The sequence below is a fragment of the Protopterus annectens genome, chromosome 3.part0 (genome assembly GCF_019279795.1).
Source record: "Protopterus annectens isolate FY-2018-M chromosome 3.part0, PAN1.0, whole genome shotgun sequence".
Taxonomy (NCBI): domain Eukaryota; kingdom Metazoa; phylum Chordata; order Ceratodontiformes; family Protopteridae; genus Protopterus; species Protopterus annectens.
The window spans coordinates 462,893,672-462,910,499 of record NC_056731.1 but is presented as its reverse complement, the minus strand read 5'-3'; the positions used below and the strand labels follow the sequence as shown (position 1 = coordinate 462,910,499).

Genomic DNA, 16,828 nt, shown 5'->3' with positions numbered 1-16,828 from the left:
ATAGTAAAACTATTCAGGTACTGCTACCAGTGAAGACAGTTTGTGGGGTAAAGGATTCTGAATGAAGAGAAAAGGTCTGACTATTTGGAAGATTAAGATAAGATTGGCATTTATCCTTGAGATGTACAACAGCAGATGCATTGACTTGATAGGTGAAGTTTTAGTCGTGTTTTAAATGAGTTTGCATTCTGAAATAATTTCAGTGGTAGTGCGATACAGTCTAAGTTTAGCTACACTATCTGAACATACAGTGTCACCTGCAGCATTAGAAAATTTTGTTACCGTGATTACTGATTTTTCACTAGAGTGTTAAATTCTACTGGGGAGAAGTGTTGTATAAAGTTAAGTGCAGTGCAATTTTTCTGGCTTATAGAGAAGTCTGTGTATTGCAGTTATCTAAGAAACAGTTAAGTGAAGAAGTAGTTCTAACGTTTAATTCTCTGAGGGCTTAGGAAGTGGTCTGTTCTATTGTTATAGTTTAGTGTAAATTTGGCTACTGCTCAAGTTTGGGTAGATGTGAGACTAAGTTTAGTGAAGATTGGGGCAATCATAGAGGAGAGAGGGCAGTAAAAGTAGAGGCTATACATCTTGTGGCTTTATCAGTGAGGAAGGTTTTTCCTCTGTTTAATATACCTAGTTTTTGACGTGTTTTTTTAATAATGTGATACATGGTTAAATTTCACCTGGTGATATATGACGGCACCCACTCATTTTGTGTGGTTTACTTATTCTATTGTATTTCTGGTAGAGACAATACTGAACAGTGTTGTCTGCTGCTATGATTTTGCACAAGCAGTAACAAAAACATTCAAGAACATTTCACACACACTAATAAACTAAGAACACTAGCCATAGTTATTTTCACGTGTTGTACATTTTCCATAAAACCTCAATATTAGTTTTTACATCATGACTTCATATTTTCAGTAGCCATCAGCCCCTACCCCATTACTTGTCTTCTTGACCCCTGTTTTGTATGTATTTATCCAAGATGTGTCTTGTTATGCACTTCACTTCCTCCCTTGTTTAACGATCGCACCTCCTGTAAATTAAATTTCTTTTGCAGTGCTCAACGCACCATCTAAATTTTTTGTCTCCGATATCAATTTTCTCATTACTGCTTTTTTGGCAAAAAACAGCATTAATCTTAAAAAATATATTATGCTTCGGAACTTCCAGCCCTACATAAAAACTGAAAATAATCTTAGTTGAAACATTTTTCCCAAAACATTTTTAAGAATGCATGTATATTCCCGAAATACATATTTCCATATTTCTGTCATTCTGTGAAAGTTTCTAAAATCAGTCAATGCTGCAAAGCCATCTGGGTATGGTCTAAGCCTATAGTCTTCAAAGCGTCATTTGAAATGACACACAAACTAAGGAGTTGTCAGAAGATTAGCCTGAAAATTTATCATGTCGGCCTGAAAGTTTATTGCTCTGAAAGCCAGAACTGCTACTGCTGCTGTGTAAACTAATTTTCCAAACCAGTCCAACAGCCTACTCTCCTGTTCACTGATAAGAGTATTACTGCCTGAAACCATTTTTAGCTGCCTTAGTAGTCTTCATGAACCCTGTATTTGTCTTGGCAACATGCATTTTACACATGAAGTTAGAAGGGTCCTGCACCTTTTAAGAATTGTCAGGCATCTATACAGTAAGGGGTTGGGAGTCTAGCTCCAGTGATACTACATTAAAAGACATCACACAAGACTTCTTGGAATGCTACAGATTTATATGTTTCAAGTCCCACGAGATCTATGAACATTTTTTAGCAATCTCAGGTCTTCCTTGATTGTCATCTGAAGTGCTCCACAAATGACATGACTTCTAAGGAAGACCCCCATGCCTATGTCATAATTTAGGAGTAAAATAGCTGGGACCAGTCCCTCAACAGTATCTAATGAATTAAAACCCTTCTATGGAGAAGCTATTTTTTTTTCCCTTTTACATAAAAAGGATTCCTAACATAAAAAGGTGGTCAAGATATGCTTGTCCATCAATCCATCTATTAGATTTTTTGTCCTCCACATTTTGCACATGGGGTCAAGGCATCACATCAACAGTGACAATCACTTAGAAAGAATAGTTGCGTAAAATCTTAGCATAACCATAGATGTCCTCTTCCATGTTGCAGTCAGTGTTCTTATTGCTTAAGCCTGGTTGCTGTAGGTGCGTGGGATGTCACACGTAGGGCCATAAACCAAGGACCTTAAAGGTGACGTCTACACACACAGACCTCAGAACTTAATTGCCCCGTCAAACAGTCAACTAGTATGAGCCAAACTATGTCCACAAGAAGTGTGAAGTGCCATTTTGGTGGTTAGTCTGACAGTAGTCTACGTGGTGCTCCAGGGTGCACTCAAGACAGGCCAATAGGAATGAAGGGGGATAGGTGGGGGGAAGTAATACTGCAATATGGAAGGGAAGGACATCTAAAGTTATGGTAAGATTTTACACAACTATTCTGTGCCCTTCTATTCCAATGTTGGAGTATTCTTAGTGTGGGAGAGTGCCACAGCTTAGGAAGGACGGGTGGAGGCAGAGGTAGCCGATTCCAGAAAGTCTTGTAGGATTGCCCTAGCAAACCCTGCTCTGGCTCTAGAGTTGTGGTCCAAGTTGTATTATCTGGTGAAGATGTGTACAGAGGACTAGGTGGCAGAATTACAGGCTGTGTCCAGGCATTTGAAGGCGGCTTTGGAAGATGCTACGATCCTTATAGAGTGAGCTCTAACCCCCTGAAGTATGTCCTTGCTATAGAAGAGAAGCACAAGTAGACAGTTTTTCTAATCCAGCAAGAAATGGTTTGTTTGTAGACTAACTTGCCCAGGGCTCTGGGGTGGAAGGATACAAATAGTTGGCTGGATTTTCTGATGGATTTTGTTTTGTTTAAATAAAGCCTCAGCTGCCTGTGCACGTCCAGGGAATGAAGTATCCTCTCACTGTGATTAGTGGGAGACGTACCTCTCAACCTTACAGAACTCCTCAGTACTTAGTAGTTTTGAGGCCAAAATATTGGGGTGCCACGAATTTTCACGTGGCACCATTAATTTCTGAATTTCCGGTCTTTTTTTTTTTTTTTTGTATTACCAGTTTTAAGTTTACCACTTCAAATTTATGCCCGATGTAATCACCAGCCTGTGTGATGACATCAGCTACTGACTGTTGGACAGAAGGGAGCTAGGGAATATAAACAGCAATGGTGGTAAATCATGCAGATGTGCTTAAATTTTACAGAGTCGGCCCAACACATCATGTGCCAGTCTCCAAGTAAGAAAAAGCAATTCATTTATTTTGTAAGTACATTCGCTGTTGTGCATTCAGGCCTGTTTCAGTTTATCTGCTCATTTATTTCTTTATTTTATGAGCTGGGCAAGTGTGCACTGCAGGTTTTATCTGTTCGTTAAATTATCTGTTGGTTAGGTAAGTGTGCAGTTTTATCTGCTGGAGGCTGGAAGGTATCTGCTCGATTTTTGTCTGTGGCATTAACCGTTGTTGGGCCCATTTATTTATTAATAGCTTTAAATTATCTGTTGAGCAAGTGTGCAGTAATTTATCTGCAGTGCTGACCTACTGCAAGTTTATCTGCTGCTAAGTCCATTTGTTATTGTGCATAGATGGCCCGTTTAAATTATCTGTTGGTTGGGTAAGTGTTGAGCTGGAAGGTATCTGCTGCAAGTTTTACTGACTAGCATACAAAATATCATAGTCGTGAACAGTAATTCTGCTGTGCAAAACTAATTGGTTAAGAACACAGCAGAATATCGTTTGAAAAGTTAATGGAATGCAAAAAAAAAGCTGACTGTAAAAAGATGGGCAGAGGAAACAGATAAAAATTAGTGGAGTGTGCTGCTAAGTCCAGTCGTTATGATGGCCCATTTAAATTATCTTTTGTTTGGGTAAGAGTTGATCTGGAAGGTATATGCTGCTTGCTTGTCTCTAAGCTGGAAGGTTATCTGGTCGTTTATGTGGCGATTTCAGTTTATGGAAGGTATCTGCTGCAATCTACTAAGTTCCATTATTTATTGTGCGATATCTGATGCAAGTTTTACTTTTATCTGCTGCTAACCTGCTCATTTATGTGGCATTATCTGTCATTTGTGTGATTTCAGTTTATGGAAGGTATCTGCTGTTAAGATGTGTGTGCATGTGTGCGCGTGTGTGTGTGCGTGTGCGTAAAATGCCCCAGTTAAGCATACTGGCTGGTTACAGTTAGTCAGGCTCAAACCCTGTACCTTAAATAGAGAGAGCAGGAAGGAGCCTATATTCGCTACCCATACCAGCTCTTTGCCCTGTCCCTCTTAAAAGAACTGAATTCACTAAATAATGATGATAGATTGAAACTTAAATAGCTTGTTCTATATTACAAGATCGAAGCTTTACTTTATCGAAGTAAAACTCAAAATTGTAATATCGAAACAATAAATTGTCGAACGGCCAATTTATCTCAGGGAAACACTACCCGTGGCCGTTATGTGGAGTATGCCCATTTCTCCAATTTGGAGCGATCTCAGAGTTGGTGTATTTAGGTAGGGGGGTGTGGGGGGCATAGCCACCCATATCGGGGTGTGTGGGGGGTGAAGCCCCTAGACTTGATTTTGGATGTAAAGTTTTTTTTTTTTTTTTAATTCGGCCAAGGGAAGTGTTTCCCTTGGCTGAATCAGCCGTTCGACAATTTTAGCTGTCAATATTACAAGATCGAGATTAGTTATTCGATTAACTAAAGCTTCAATGTTATAATACAGACACAAATGGCTATCTTTCAGGAAACACATGGTAACACAAAACATTTTATTCTAGCAAGTAGCAACTTTTTCTAAGATTGTACAAACAATGTTTAAAATGTGTCCTTGGTTTTGGGCCTGTGTCTGTACCCCCATCACTAAATTTTGCCTTTTTCCAGATTTCTTAAGTTGTGCTGCATAGTTCCTCAGGGAGAGAGATGTTTAGTGCTGCTTATGTGAAGTCTGTTTGTGTTAGTAGCACAACGGGTAGAATTGCTTGCTTTTGATGCAGAAGGCTGTGGGTTCTACTCCCAGAGTATGCAGATGGATTGCTGATACCGTACTGTGTTGTACTTTTAAAGGGAGTGGATGCTGCAGTCATGAGAATGTCCTCTTTGGCGAGATACCTAGTAACTATGGACCTGTTATCAGTTTGCCATCCATTCCCTATTGCAATATCAGTCGCTTATCATTTTTTAATTTAACACCCAATTTATCCCTCAAGAGCAACAAGCACTTTATTTGTAGATGAAACAATGAAATATAAAGTTATTTGCTACCAGCAATCTCTTCAGTAGTTACAGATCTCTTTAATGTGGAATTATTTAGATGACTGACTTCTGCAGAGATTGTGCATATTTACTGATATTGGTGGATTGTACAAGTTTTTATAGACTTTTATGATGGAAACATTCCGAATTGAGCAGTTTGGTCATTATTGGTTCATGCATTTTGTTTCATTGCTTACTGGAAAAATGTTAAAAACAATAAATTTCAAACTTGCTCTAACACGTGTGCTGTATTTCACAAGGAATTTAATTTAATACAAAGGGGAAGGTGCATCAAAGAAAATGTGTGTTTCGTGTGCAAGGGGCCTATGATTTGAAAACAACCCAAAGGCAATCTTTATCCTCCAGATGAATTTTCTTTGAATATGGATTTAAATGTTGTTTCAGTGAATGCCTTTTAAGGGCAGAGGAGCCTTAATGGGAATTGCTAAGTCTGTTCTCAATGAGACTGTAATTGCTTTGTTTAGCAGAAGTCTATCATTATTTGTGTTATAAAATGTAAAATAAGTTTTAAATGTATTCCAGATAATCATTGTAGAAATAAAGCAGTATGCACATTACAGTGTTTATGGTAAATGGGGCAAATAGCCAAGTAATGGGACATTGGAATAGCTGCAGGGGGAAGAGCTTTGTATGGGGGTGGCCCCATTCTACCATGATTGTGACAGGGGGGGAAGGGTGGAAAACTCAGACAGCCCTGGACGGCACAAACTCTAGCTATGCCACTGATCAGAAGGCCATGGAGAATGACTTTTGGAGGTCCTGGTAAACTAGAACATTTTTTTCACTAAGATTACAATATTGCCTACCATTAAATGCCCTACTTTTGCCATCAAATCCACATACTGCAAGTCACCAAAAACAAAATCCTAAGGTTGATCATTTTCTCCCTTCCTAGTGAACATCATTGCTAAACATTTAAAAAAAATGGTCACCATTTACTACAGGGTCTGGGCTGTGGGTCCATGGTTTGGTGGTCTGTTCTTCAGTTTGTGTTTGAAAGTTGGTATCCCACAATCCCATTAGAGTGGGTGGGGGTTACATAATTATGTATGCAATTTTTTTGTTAATCAGCATACAGATTTGTACCTATTTTTCATGGGCCTTTGTCCAGATTTTTGATGTTTCCAGGTTGACAGGTATGGTGGGAGAGGGGAAGAAGGTGGGCAGGTGAATGGACTGGTTTACAGACAGTTCTTTGACCACCTTGGGCATGAAAGAAGGATTGGTGCGCAGGGTCACCCTGCCCTTGTGGAATATAGTGTAGGGTAGGCAGGCCATGAGAACTTGTAACTGTGACCCCCCTCAAGCAGAGGTAAGGGCCACCAGTACAACAGTTTTCCATTTGCACATTTGGAGTGTTCCAGAGCTGGCTGGCTTAATTGGAGCCAGTGTGAGTTTTTCTAGCATAAAGTTTAAGTCCCAAGGTGGTGGGACTGATTTTCTTGGTGGTCTGGTATGTAAGACCTCTTTCAAGAACAATTTAACATCTAGCCTGGATAGTAGAGGGGGGTCGAGGGCTAACAGGCAGAGATTGCAGACAGGTGGACTTTCACTGAGGAGTATGAAAGGCCAGCCTTGATAAGTTCACACACAAGTTTTGGACTTAAGGAATATCTGCTAGAAAGGGATCCCTATGTCTTTTGAGAAACCATTTGGAAAATCTTTGCCATTTTGAAATGCAGGATCTCCTTGTAGTAGGTTTTCTGGCCTCCATCAGGACTGAAAGCACATACTCAGAGTACTGGTGTCTGAAGGGAATTAAAAGTTTATTACCCATAGTGTTAGGCATAACATCTGTAGGTGAGGATGAATGAATGTTCCCTTCTACTGTGTGAGTAGGTCCACCTTGTGGGTTAACTTGTGGTGATTGCCCTCTGTGATAGATAGTAGTAGGGGAAACCAATACTGCCTTGGCCAGTAGGGACTCACCAGCAAGGTTTGTCTTTTCTGATCTTCAGGAGAACCTTTGGAATGAAAGAGGGAAAGGGGGAAATGCATACAGAAACCATCCCTTTCATGAAATTTTTTGAAGATTTCCCTCTCCAGGCTAGTGGGGAGTGGTCCTATGTACAGAATTTTTTCAATTGTCTGTTCTGGAGGGAGGCAAAAAAAATCTACTTGAGGAGTGCTCTACTGGTGGACAAATTCTAGAAAAACTTCCGTCTTCAACATCCACCCGTGATGTAGAGAGGATGATCCTGTTGAGAACATATGCTTGTTGGTTGTCCTGGGATGGGATGTAGGTTGCCTGCAGTTAAGTTGTTTTTGGAGGCTAGGTCCCAAATCTGTATTGCTTTCGTGCATAGGAGATAGGACTTGATCCCTCCTCGTTTGCTGAGGTACCACATGACTGTGGTATTGTCTGTGAAGACTTGAAGGGGACCTGGTTACAGGATTGGGAGAAAGGCTTTCAGGGACAAAAGGACTGCTGTCATCTTCCTCACATCATCTCCCTCACACATTGATATGTTTTTTCCCCGGAGGGTAGGGTGCCAGTTCTCCTGCACCTTGAGACCCTTCATGGTAGCCCCCAGCCCAGGCCTGATGAGTCTGTAAACATGTATTGAGCTGTTGTGTGTGTGTGTGGGGGGTTTGGGGTGGAGCGGAACGCCTGGGTTCATTTGAATTTGTATCCACCATCTTAATTCTGCTTTGAGGCAAGGTAAGAATGGGATCGGAAATACTACAGGGTGGTTATGTTGGGACCACACATTCTTCAAATACCACTGTACTTTTCTCATATGCATCCTGGCTAAAGACAGAATAGGAATGGTGGCTGCCGTAAGGCAATAGACCTCTGAGCTACCTTTGTGGATGTGCTAGCTGTTACTTCAGAAGCATCTTCCTCGAGGGTAGTTGAAGTAGAGGATGACAATAACAAACGTCCTCAAATCCTAAATAGAAAGCTAGCAGGGCATCCGATAGTGGAGGGACAGAACTAGTAGGTCGTGACAACTTGGCCTTTTTGTGTGGAAGCTTGGCCTGGGCGGCTGACTCAGGATCTGTCCTAAGCATTAATTTCTATACCCTCTGGTTTTCTAAGCAAAGATTAAGGGCAGCCAAACACCTTCGGAGTGTCTTTGGGATGAAGGATTGGCAAACTGGGCAAGAGGTATGGTTGTGTTCTCGGCCTACGCAAAAAACGCAACTGTCGTGTGAGTATTTATGGGGAATCTGATGCCCACATTGGCATTTACCCCTCTTAGTAGACACTGGCTAAAAAGGGAGGGATAGCAAACTAAGCTCAAGCAAAAAATGAAATCCCCAACAGGGTACTTAGCTTTAGACATCTTGACAGTAGAGGAGTGATGCAATCGATCTGACATTCGATTGTGGCTGAAAAGTTCTGAGGTCAGTGCATGCAGACGTCGCATACAAGGTCCCTGGTTTACGGCCCTACATGTGACGTTCCACACACCTTCAGCAACCAAGCTTAAGCTTTTGTTTAGAAGCCGATATTCGGACTGCCCAAGGTGAAGAATCCCACACTAAGAATACTGCAACATGGGAATAGAAGGACATCCAGTGTTAACACTGATGGTGGGGGCTGTCAACTCATCATAAACAGAAGGTCCACAGACAGCCTTAACTAATCATGAGAGGCTGATTTGGAGCAGAAGAGATACAAACACAAGGCAGCAAATTACATAACATAGATATCCTCAACTCCAAGCCACTGGTCTAGTACAACGGAAAGATGACTGCAAGTTAATAAACCTTTAAGGGGCAGGGAATCCCTAGACTCAAACTTAGAGGCACGTATGTCTTAATCAACGATTATGTTAGGGGATATTTCCTTGCCATTTCCACAACTGTTACAGTAAGTAGGATGCTTTGGCACTGTTATCTGATCTGGAAAGAATCACTACAACTTTGGCTTGGAATGATATACACTTGGCAAAAACACAGACCTTGTTACTAAGAGACATCAGAATCATTGGCTTCAAGTTGAGAATCACAGATATAAGACCCTTTGACCCAGGAAGATATAAGCAAACTGCATGGTTGTTAGTCCCCCTTAACTTTTTTTTTGGCCTGATTAAGACTGAAAAGAAGCAAGTTAAAATTATGTGATCGTGGGTTGTTGAAAGAGATATAAAAAGTACACTGATCATGTAAAAATAAAAGAAAATCTTCCCCTGTTTTATTACAGCCGAATATCTAGACTAAGGTAGCCAGTTTAATAGACATAAGGAAGGAGATGTTATGAGGAAGAAAGTTTTAACTGTGAACATAATGAGTTGGAAGACTTTAAAAATTCCTTATAAAACATTCTGTCAGTAATACTGGGTGAGCAAAAGGCAGTAACTAAGGAAATGATTGTTTTGAGCAGGGACACGGGATCTGCATTGCCTAGACACAGTACGTTAACTCTAATTGTGCTGTCTCCAAAAATAGCAATTACAAGAAAATGGAAATCAAAGTCTAAGCCAACTACAGTCAAAGTACTGATGATTATAAAAGAAGAAAAAGAACTGGAAGAGGGATATTTCAAAAAGGGAACAAGTAAAGTACACTGAAATAAATGGAAACTGTGGGAACAACACATCCAGAATAATGTTCAAGAGGGGGAGTAAGGTTTAAGGGAAGGCAGGAATCTAGCAAATTATGTAAAGTTGAACTGATAGTTTTAAAGTAAGAAAAGATATGCAACATATAATGTATGTAAAAGGAATAAAAAGTACAGTTTTGTACCTACCATAAATGTAGATGTCCGATAGATATGCAACTGCAGTCATAACATATGGGTTGTCCTGCCTCAGGCAGCCCTCGGTCGGCCGGATTCCAAAGTCTGGGTCCGACGTCGGCTGATGTCGCATTTCTCTCCGACGTCAGAGCGGCTGGAGTATATAAGCATCAGCCGACGCCATCTTCTTCAGTGTTTCTTGCCCCAGATGCCAGGTGCCCTCCAAGGAAGGCTAAAATCAAATTTGTAAAACAAAAATAGGTTTCCAGACAAATAAGTAAGCAATAAACAGATACACCATAACAGATATCCCCAGCTAAGAATAACAGGGAGAGGAGTGGACCCAAGGCATAGAGGGGAAGGAGGGAGGGGAAACCCGACTGCAGTTGCATATCTATCGGACATCTACATTTATGGTAGGTACAAAACTGTACTATGTCCTTCAAGAAAGCAACTGCAGTCATAACATATGGGTTGAATACCATAACTTAGCTGGGGGAGGTGGTATGCTCTAAGAAAAGGATGGTGTAGCTAGCAATCCCTGCAGGACTGCCGAAGCAAAGCCTGCTCTGGATCTTGAAAATGAAGGGCGGTTGTAGTGTTTGGAAAATGTATGCATGGAGCTCCATGTAGCAGCTTCTAGAATATCCTTTGTAGGCACCCCTCTTAAGAAGGCTGTGGAGGTGGCTGTAGCTCTGGTAGAGTGTGGTCTGATATTGGCTGGCACACTCTTTCCATGGAAGGAATAACAATATCTGATGCAATGCCCAATCCATTTTGAAATTGTCTGTTTGGAAATTGCTTTTCCCTGTACTCCAGGAGCGTAAGCTACAAATAGCTGATCGGAGGCAGGTGAATTGCCTGATTTAGAGAGACCCTAGATACCACTTTTGGCAGAAAGGAGGGATTGGTTCTTAAGGAGACCCTGTCTCGGTGGAAGATTATGAAGGGTGGTATTGCCATTAGTGCCTGTAATTCTGAAACCCTTATAGCTGAGGTGATGGCCAGCAGGAAAGCTGTCTTCCAGGACAGAAATTGTAAATCCGCTGAAGCTGCTGGCTCGAAGGGAGGTAGAGTCAATTTTTCTAACACAAAATTGAGATCCCAAGCTGGTACTGGTGCCTTTCTTGGAGGTTTTATATTCTTGATCCCTCTAAGAAATTGCCTTAGCAAAGAATGTGAGAACACAGGTGGGTCAGTGTTGTATCTAGCTGAGATAGCTGAAGCATGTATTTTATAGAAGAGTACGAAAGTCCCTTATTTAGCAATTCTGCCAAGTACTCCAGAATGAGTGGAATGCTCAGTACTGATGCATCTTGACCCTTGTTGGTATTCCAAATGCTGAAACGCTTCCATTTGGCTGAGTAAGCCCTTCTGGTGGATGGTCTGCGGGCTTCTGTTAGTATACGCTGAACCTCCTTGGAGAGAGATAAGTTGAGGTTATTTATGTGATCTTCCAAGCTGTTAGCTGTAGAGTCTGGAGGTTGGGATGAGCTGTCCTGAAGTTGTGTTGAGTCAACAGCTGAGGCCATTTGGGAAGGGCCCACGGTTTGTTGTGACATATGCTCCGTAGTAGTGGGTACCAGTGTTGTCTCGGCCAGCTCGGAGCTATTAGGATTCCCTTTGGCTGCTCTGCTTTGATCTTTAGTAACACTGTGGTCATCAGTGGCATTGGTGGAAATGCATAGATGACTAGGGAGCTCCAGTTGAATGAGAGAGCATCTATCTTCCATGCTTGTGGATGATTTGTCCTTGAGCAGAACCTTTGTAGCTGATGATTGAATTGGGAGGCAAATAGGTCTACGTCTGGCCTGCCCCATGCCGAGGGTAGTTGTGCAAAGATGTCTGGATGTAACCTCCATTCGTGTGGGTCTAGGAAATTCCTGCTTAGACTGTCCGCCAGAACATTGTCTCTGCCTGGAACAAATTGGGACTGTAGCTGTATGTTCAGACTCAGTGATTTTTCCCCAAAGATTCATTGTTAGCCTGCAAAGGGGGTAAGAGTGAGTACCTCCCTGCTTGTTTATGTACCACATCACAGAGGTGTTGTCTGTCCTTATTAGAAGGTGGCCTTGATGAAGTTGATGTCCAAAGGCCTCGATGTCATGCATTACTGCCAGCATTTCTTTTTGGTTGATATGCAGATGTTCTTCCTTTGGATTCCATTGTCCTTGAATACATCTGCCTTCCATGTGCGCCCCCCATCCATGGTCTGAGGCGTCTGTGGTAATGGTCTGTGTTGTCTGAGGTTTTTTGAACGGCATGCCTGTATTTGACTGACTTGCTGAAGCCCACCATAGAAATTCCTTTTGAAGACATGGAATGAGTGGGATAATTGCTTCTAGGTGGTTGTTGTGCTGAGACCATAAGCTCTTTAGATACCATTGCAGTTTTCTCATGTGTAGTCTTGCTAGTGGGACCAGGAGAATGCAAGATGTCATAAACCCCAGGGCCTGTATGAATCTCCTTGCAGTCATCTGGGAGAGTTTTGCTAAACTTTTGAAGTAATGAGTTAACTGCTCTTGCTTGTCTTCTGTCAAGTAGGCCATTTGAGAGGCTGTGTCTAGTTTGGCTCCTAAGAAAGTTATTTGCTGGGATGGTAGAAGTCTTGACTTTTGAAAGTTGACTGTGTATCTCAAAGCCTGTAGCAAGTGTATGACATAATTCAAGTTTTTTGTCAAGGTTAGTTCGTTGTCCGCTTGTATGAGGCAATCGTCCAGGTAGGGGTAGATTTGAATCCCCTGGAGTCTGCAATGAGCAATTACTGATGCCAGGCATTTCGTGAATACTCTGGGCGCAGTAGATAAGCCAAAAGGCAATGCTGAGAATTGATAATGCTCTGGCCCTGCAAGAAATCTGAGGTATCTTCTGCAGCTGTGTCTGATAGGGACATGCAGGTATGCCTCCTTGAGGTCCAGAGTAATCAGCCAAGACCCCTTGCCCAGCATGGGAAGGAGCTGCTGTAAGGTCAGCATTTTGAACTTTGGTACTATGAGAAAAGTGTTTAAAGCGGACAAGTCCAGTATCGGTCTCCATTGATTTTGTATTCTTGGAACAAGGAACAGTCTTGAGTAAAACCCCTGACCTTCTTGTTGAGGCACTTTTTTGTTTGATCTGAGCCAGCAGAGAAATTTGCTTGATAGCCTCTGCCTTTTGATTTTGTTGAAGATTTGGCATGCCTTGTTTTCTTGGTAAAGTATGAAAATAGAACCTGTAACCATGATCTATAATGTTCAATATCCATTTGTCTTTTATCAGTTTGTGCCAATTTTCTGAGAACAGAGATAACTTTCCTCCCAAACGGGCTTGTTTTTGCTCCTTGGTCTGAGAAGTTAGAGTCAAGTCATTGAGATTGTCCCTGAGTGACAGGGGAAACCCGTGTGTCACCTCTTTGGTTTGTCGGTTGCCATTGGCGTCCCCTGTAGGATCCTCTATATTGCCCTCTGCCACGGGCACGCCTATTCTTGCCCCTTAGAAAATTTTCAGGATTTGGGAATGACCATTTTTTAGAAGGCCAGTTCCTGCTGAACCTGGGGGGCTGTACCTGGAGAAAATCTTTGACTGTCTGAACTGACTTGGCTTTTACTTCAATGGTCTTTAACACATCTTTAGCATTATCACCAAAAAGTTTGTTCTTTTCCAAGGGAGCATGTCTACGAATGACCGCTCCTGTCATAGCTGCCCTACATGAAACTTCCAATGCATCATATCCACACTGCAGAAAATGATTACTAACCTGCTGAGAGTTATGGACAGCCTCCTGCAAAGACTTCCTATCTAAAGGGTCAGGAGAGGCTAATTTTTTCTGAAAATCATTCAACAGGGAATCCTGATATTGAAACATATGAAGCAGACAATTGAGAGCTCTCATGGTCAAGGTAGTAGAGGTGTAAACCTTCTTCCCCCATCTCTCTAAGGACCTTGCCTCTCTGTCGGAAGGCAAAGGATTTTTGGAAGTGGTAGCAGAAACCCCCTTAGGCCCCTGGGAAATAGTTTCTAAGTCTACAGCATGGGCCCTAAAGAAATGAGAATGGGTTTCAGGGACCCTATAGTTTCTGTCAGGCTTGACAGGAGCCGGGGGCAGAGAATCAGGGGTAGCACTGGAGTCAGAGTAAAGGTCATCCAACACATCAAGCACAGGAGGAATAGGTAAGGGTCTGTGTTGTGGCTTTTTAAGGAAAGTTCGAAGGCGCTTCCTGGAATCAGAAAATTCCTGACCTTGCCACTGGAAGTGCTCCCTCATGGAATGCAGAACTTCCCCAAAAGAAATATCCTCAGGAGGAGAGGCCGAAGGAATGGAGTCCTCAGCATCCAAATCCTCGAAAGTCTGAAAAAGGGGGTTCCTGGGATTCGGAAAGCACAGAGTCCCCAGAATCTTCATCTGAAGAAAGGGGGTCAGGTGGTTCAACCCTGGGCCTCTTATCAGGAGGAGGCTGGGATCCTCTCTCAGGATGGGCCTGGGAGCCTCTGATCATAGAAATTAGATCTGCGGCCAAGGACATAATTTGAGCTTCAGGGTTAGTCTGAGGCAAGGTTTTAGCCGAGTGATGCTTGGCCTGGCTTGCAGGCTTGGCCTGGCTTGCTGCCTTAGCACGTGTGTAGGCCTTGATAGACATAGACATGGGAGGCCTGGCAGCCCCACGTGCAGGGGTAACCTTATCCACAGCAATGGTCTCGGGCATTTCCTCGGTTACAGTATCCGGAGGAAAATCAATAATTGGCGTCGGTGTGGCCTCCGGTGTCGGAGGTATTGGTAGTGCAGTGTCTTCGGTTCCGAGCGGTGGAATAACTGCCTCAGAGGGAACCGGGGCACTCGCGGTAAGTTTTGGCATGGAGTCGGATGAAGTCGCGGGCAGAGGAGGTCGGCCCCGGTCTTTCCGTTTTTTAGAAATATGTGTAGCCGGTTGTTCTGACTGCATAATGTAAGCAAACTTTTCGCCAAAAAAGTCTTCAGCGAACTCCGCCCGGCGCCTGAGAGTGCGCTTATTGAAGCGAGTACAGGCGGCACACACCGAGACGTCGTGGTCTGGGCCAAGGCAAGGGAGGCAGTAAGAATGGAAATCCTTACGAGGTATTTGTTTACCACAAGACAAACAATTATTTACTTTTTCAGTTAATTCTGACATCGGCTGAGGCAAGAAAAGGTCCCCAACGGGGTATTTAGCTTTTTTGATGTCTTCGGTTTAGAAAGAATACAGGAGCTGACCGACCGGCACTTGCGAACTGCTTCTGCTTCAGGCACCGCGTGGCAAGAAAAACTGGAGAAGATGGCATCAGCTGATGCTTATATACTCCAGCCGCTCTGACGTCGGAGAGAAATGCGACATCAGCAGATGTCGGACCCAGACTTTGGAATCCGGCCGACCGAGGGCTGCCTGAGGCAGGACAACCCATATGTTATGACTGCAGTTGCATTCTTGAAGGACATCTAAGTTTTCTCTTCTGTTAATATACATTTCCTTTGTCTTAAGTGATAATTTAATAAAAGTTTAATTATCAACTCAATTCCTACATGCAGTAATATTCAATGCTAATAAATATGGCAACATAAGCAGATCAAAAACCATGACAACCAAAATTTTACCTTTGCAGTTATTTGGAATTCTTCATGCTCCTTTAAAAGCTCTTGTGTGTGATGTATACTGGAACCAGTGGAAGTGTGAGTAGACAAATAAAATTCTCCTGCGTCATGGATCCATTCTAGTGCCTAGAGTAAGTAATGAAAGAATTACTGTTCACATCTAAAATAAAAGCTGCAAAATGAGAAATTCCTACCAGGAAAATGTTACCCTTGAAGGTCTTGAAGGACTAGGAGTAACTGGTATTACGAACATTCTACTAAACATATCTGGGCATCTACCAGCTTCACTTCATTACTTTCCTGAAGGCACATAATATGGCCTCAAAACTAAGCATGTGTAAGAAGGTCTTCACTGAAACGAATCACTAGAAAAACACACTCTCGACTTTTCAGGCATTCTTGATCACGGCCCCTTTCACTGACAAGAGTCAGTTGTTAGAACTCAATATAGAGTGACAAAGAAAACATTGCAGTCCATTTACTTATAAAAATAGAGAAATTAGCCCACCAAGGAGTGCTCTATAGTTTTATTCATCTACACAAGCTATTAAAAAAAAAAATATATATATATATATATATATATATATATATATATATATATATATATATATATATATATCATCATCTTCTTTCAGCTGTTCCCGTTAGGGGTTGCCACAGCAGATCACCTGTTTCCATTTCTTCTTGTCCTCTGCATCTTGCTCTGTTACACCAACCACCTGCATGTCCTCTCTCACCACATCCATAAACCTTATCTTAGGCCTTCCTCTTTTCCTGTTACCTGGTAGCTTCATCCTTAGCATCTTTTTCCCAATATACTCTGCATCTCTCCTCAGCACATGTCCAAACCAACGTAATCTTGCCTCTCTCTGGCTTTGTCTCCAAACCTTCCTTATTCCTAATCCTGTCCAGCCTAGTCACACCCAGTGCAAATCTTAACATCTTTAACTCTGCCACATCCAGCTCAAACTCCTGCCTTTTTGTGAATGCCACTGTCTCCAACCCATATAACATAGCTGGTCTCACTACCCTCTTGCAAACCTTCCCTTTCACTCTTACAGGTATTCGCTTGTCAAAAATAACTCCTGACACTCTTCTCCACCGACTCCATCCTGCCTGTACTCTACTTCACCTCTCTTCCACACTCACCGTTACTCTGAACTACTGACCCCAAGTATTTAAACTCATCCACCTTCGCCACCTCTACTCCTTGCATCCTCAACATTCCTCTATCCTCCCCTCTCATTAACACACATATATTCTG

The 16,828-nt window shown here is 42.3% G+C and overlaps 1 protein-coding gene across 1 annotated transcript in view; it reads right to left on the bottom strand.

Annotated features, from left to right (window-relative positions):
* The window catches only part of TRIO (trio Rho guanine nucleotide exchange factor), a 5,137,669-nt gene that overhangs the window by 3,193,717 nt on the left and 1,927,124 nt on the right, over positions 1-16,828 (bottom strand). The window contains exon 21 of the mRNA XM_044065600.1: positions 15,568-15,690. Within this exon, the coding sequence (XP_043921535.1) occupies positions 15,568-15,690 (123 nt within the window). The remainder of the gene's footprint in view (positions 1-15,567; positions 15,691-16,828) is intronic.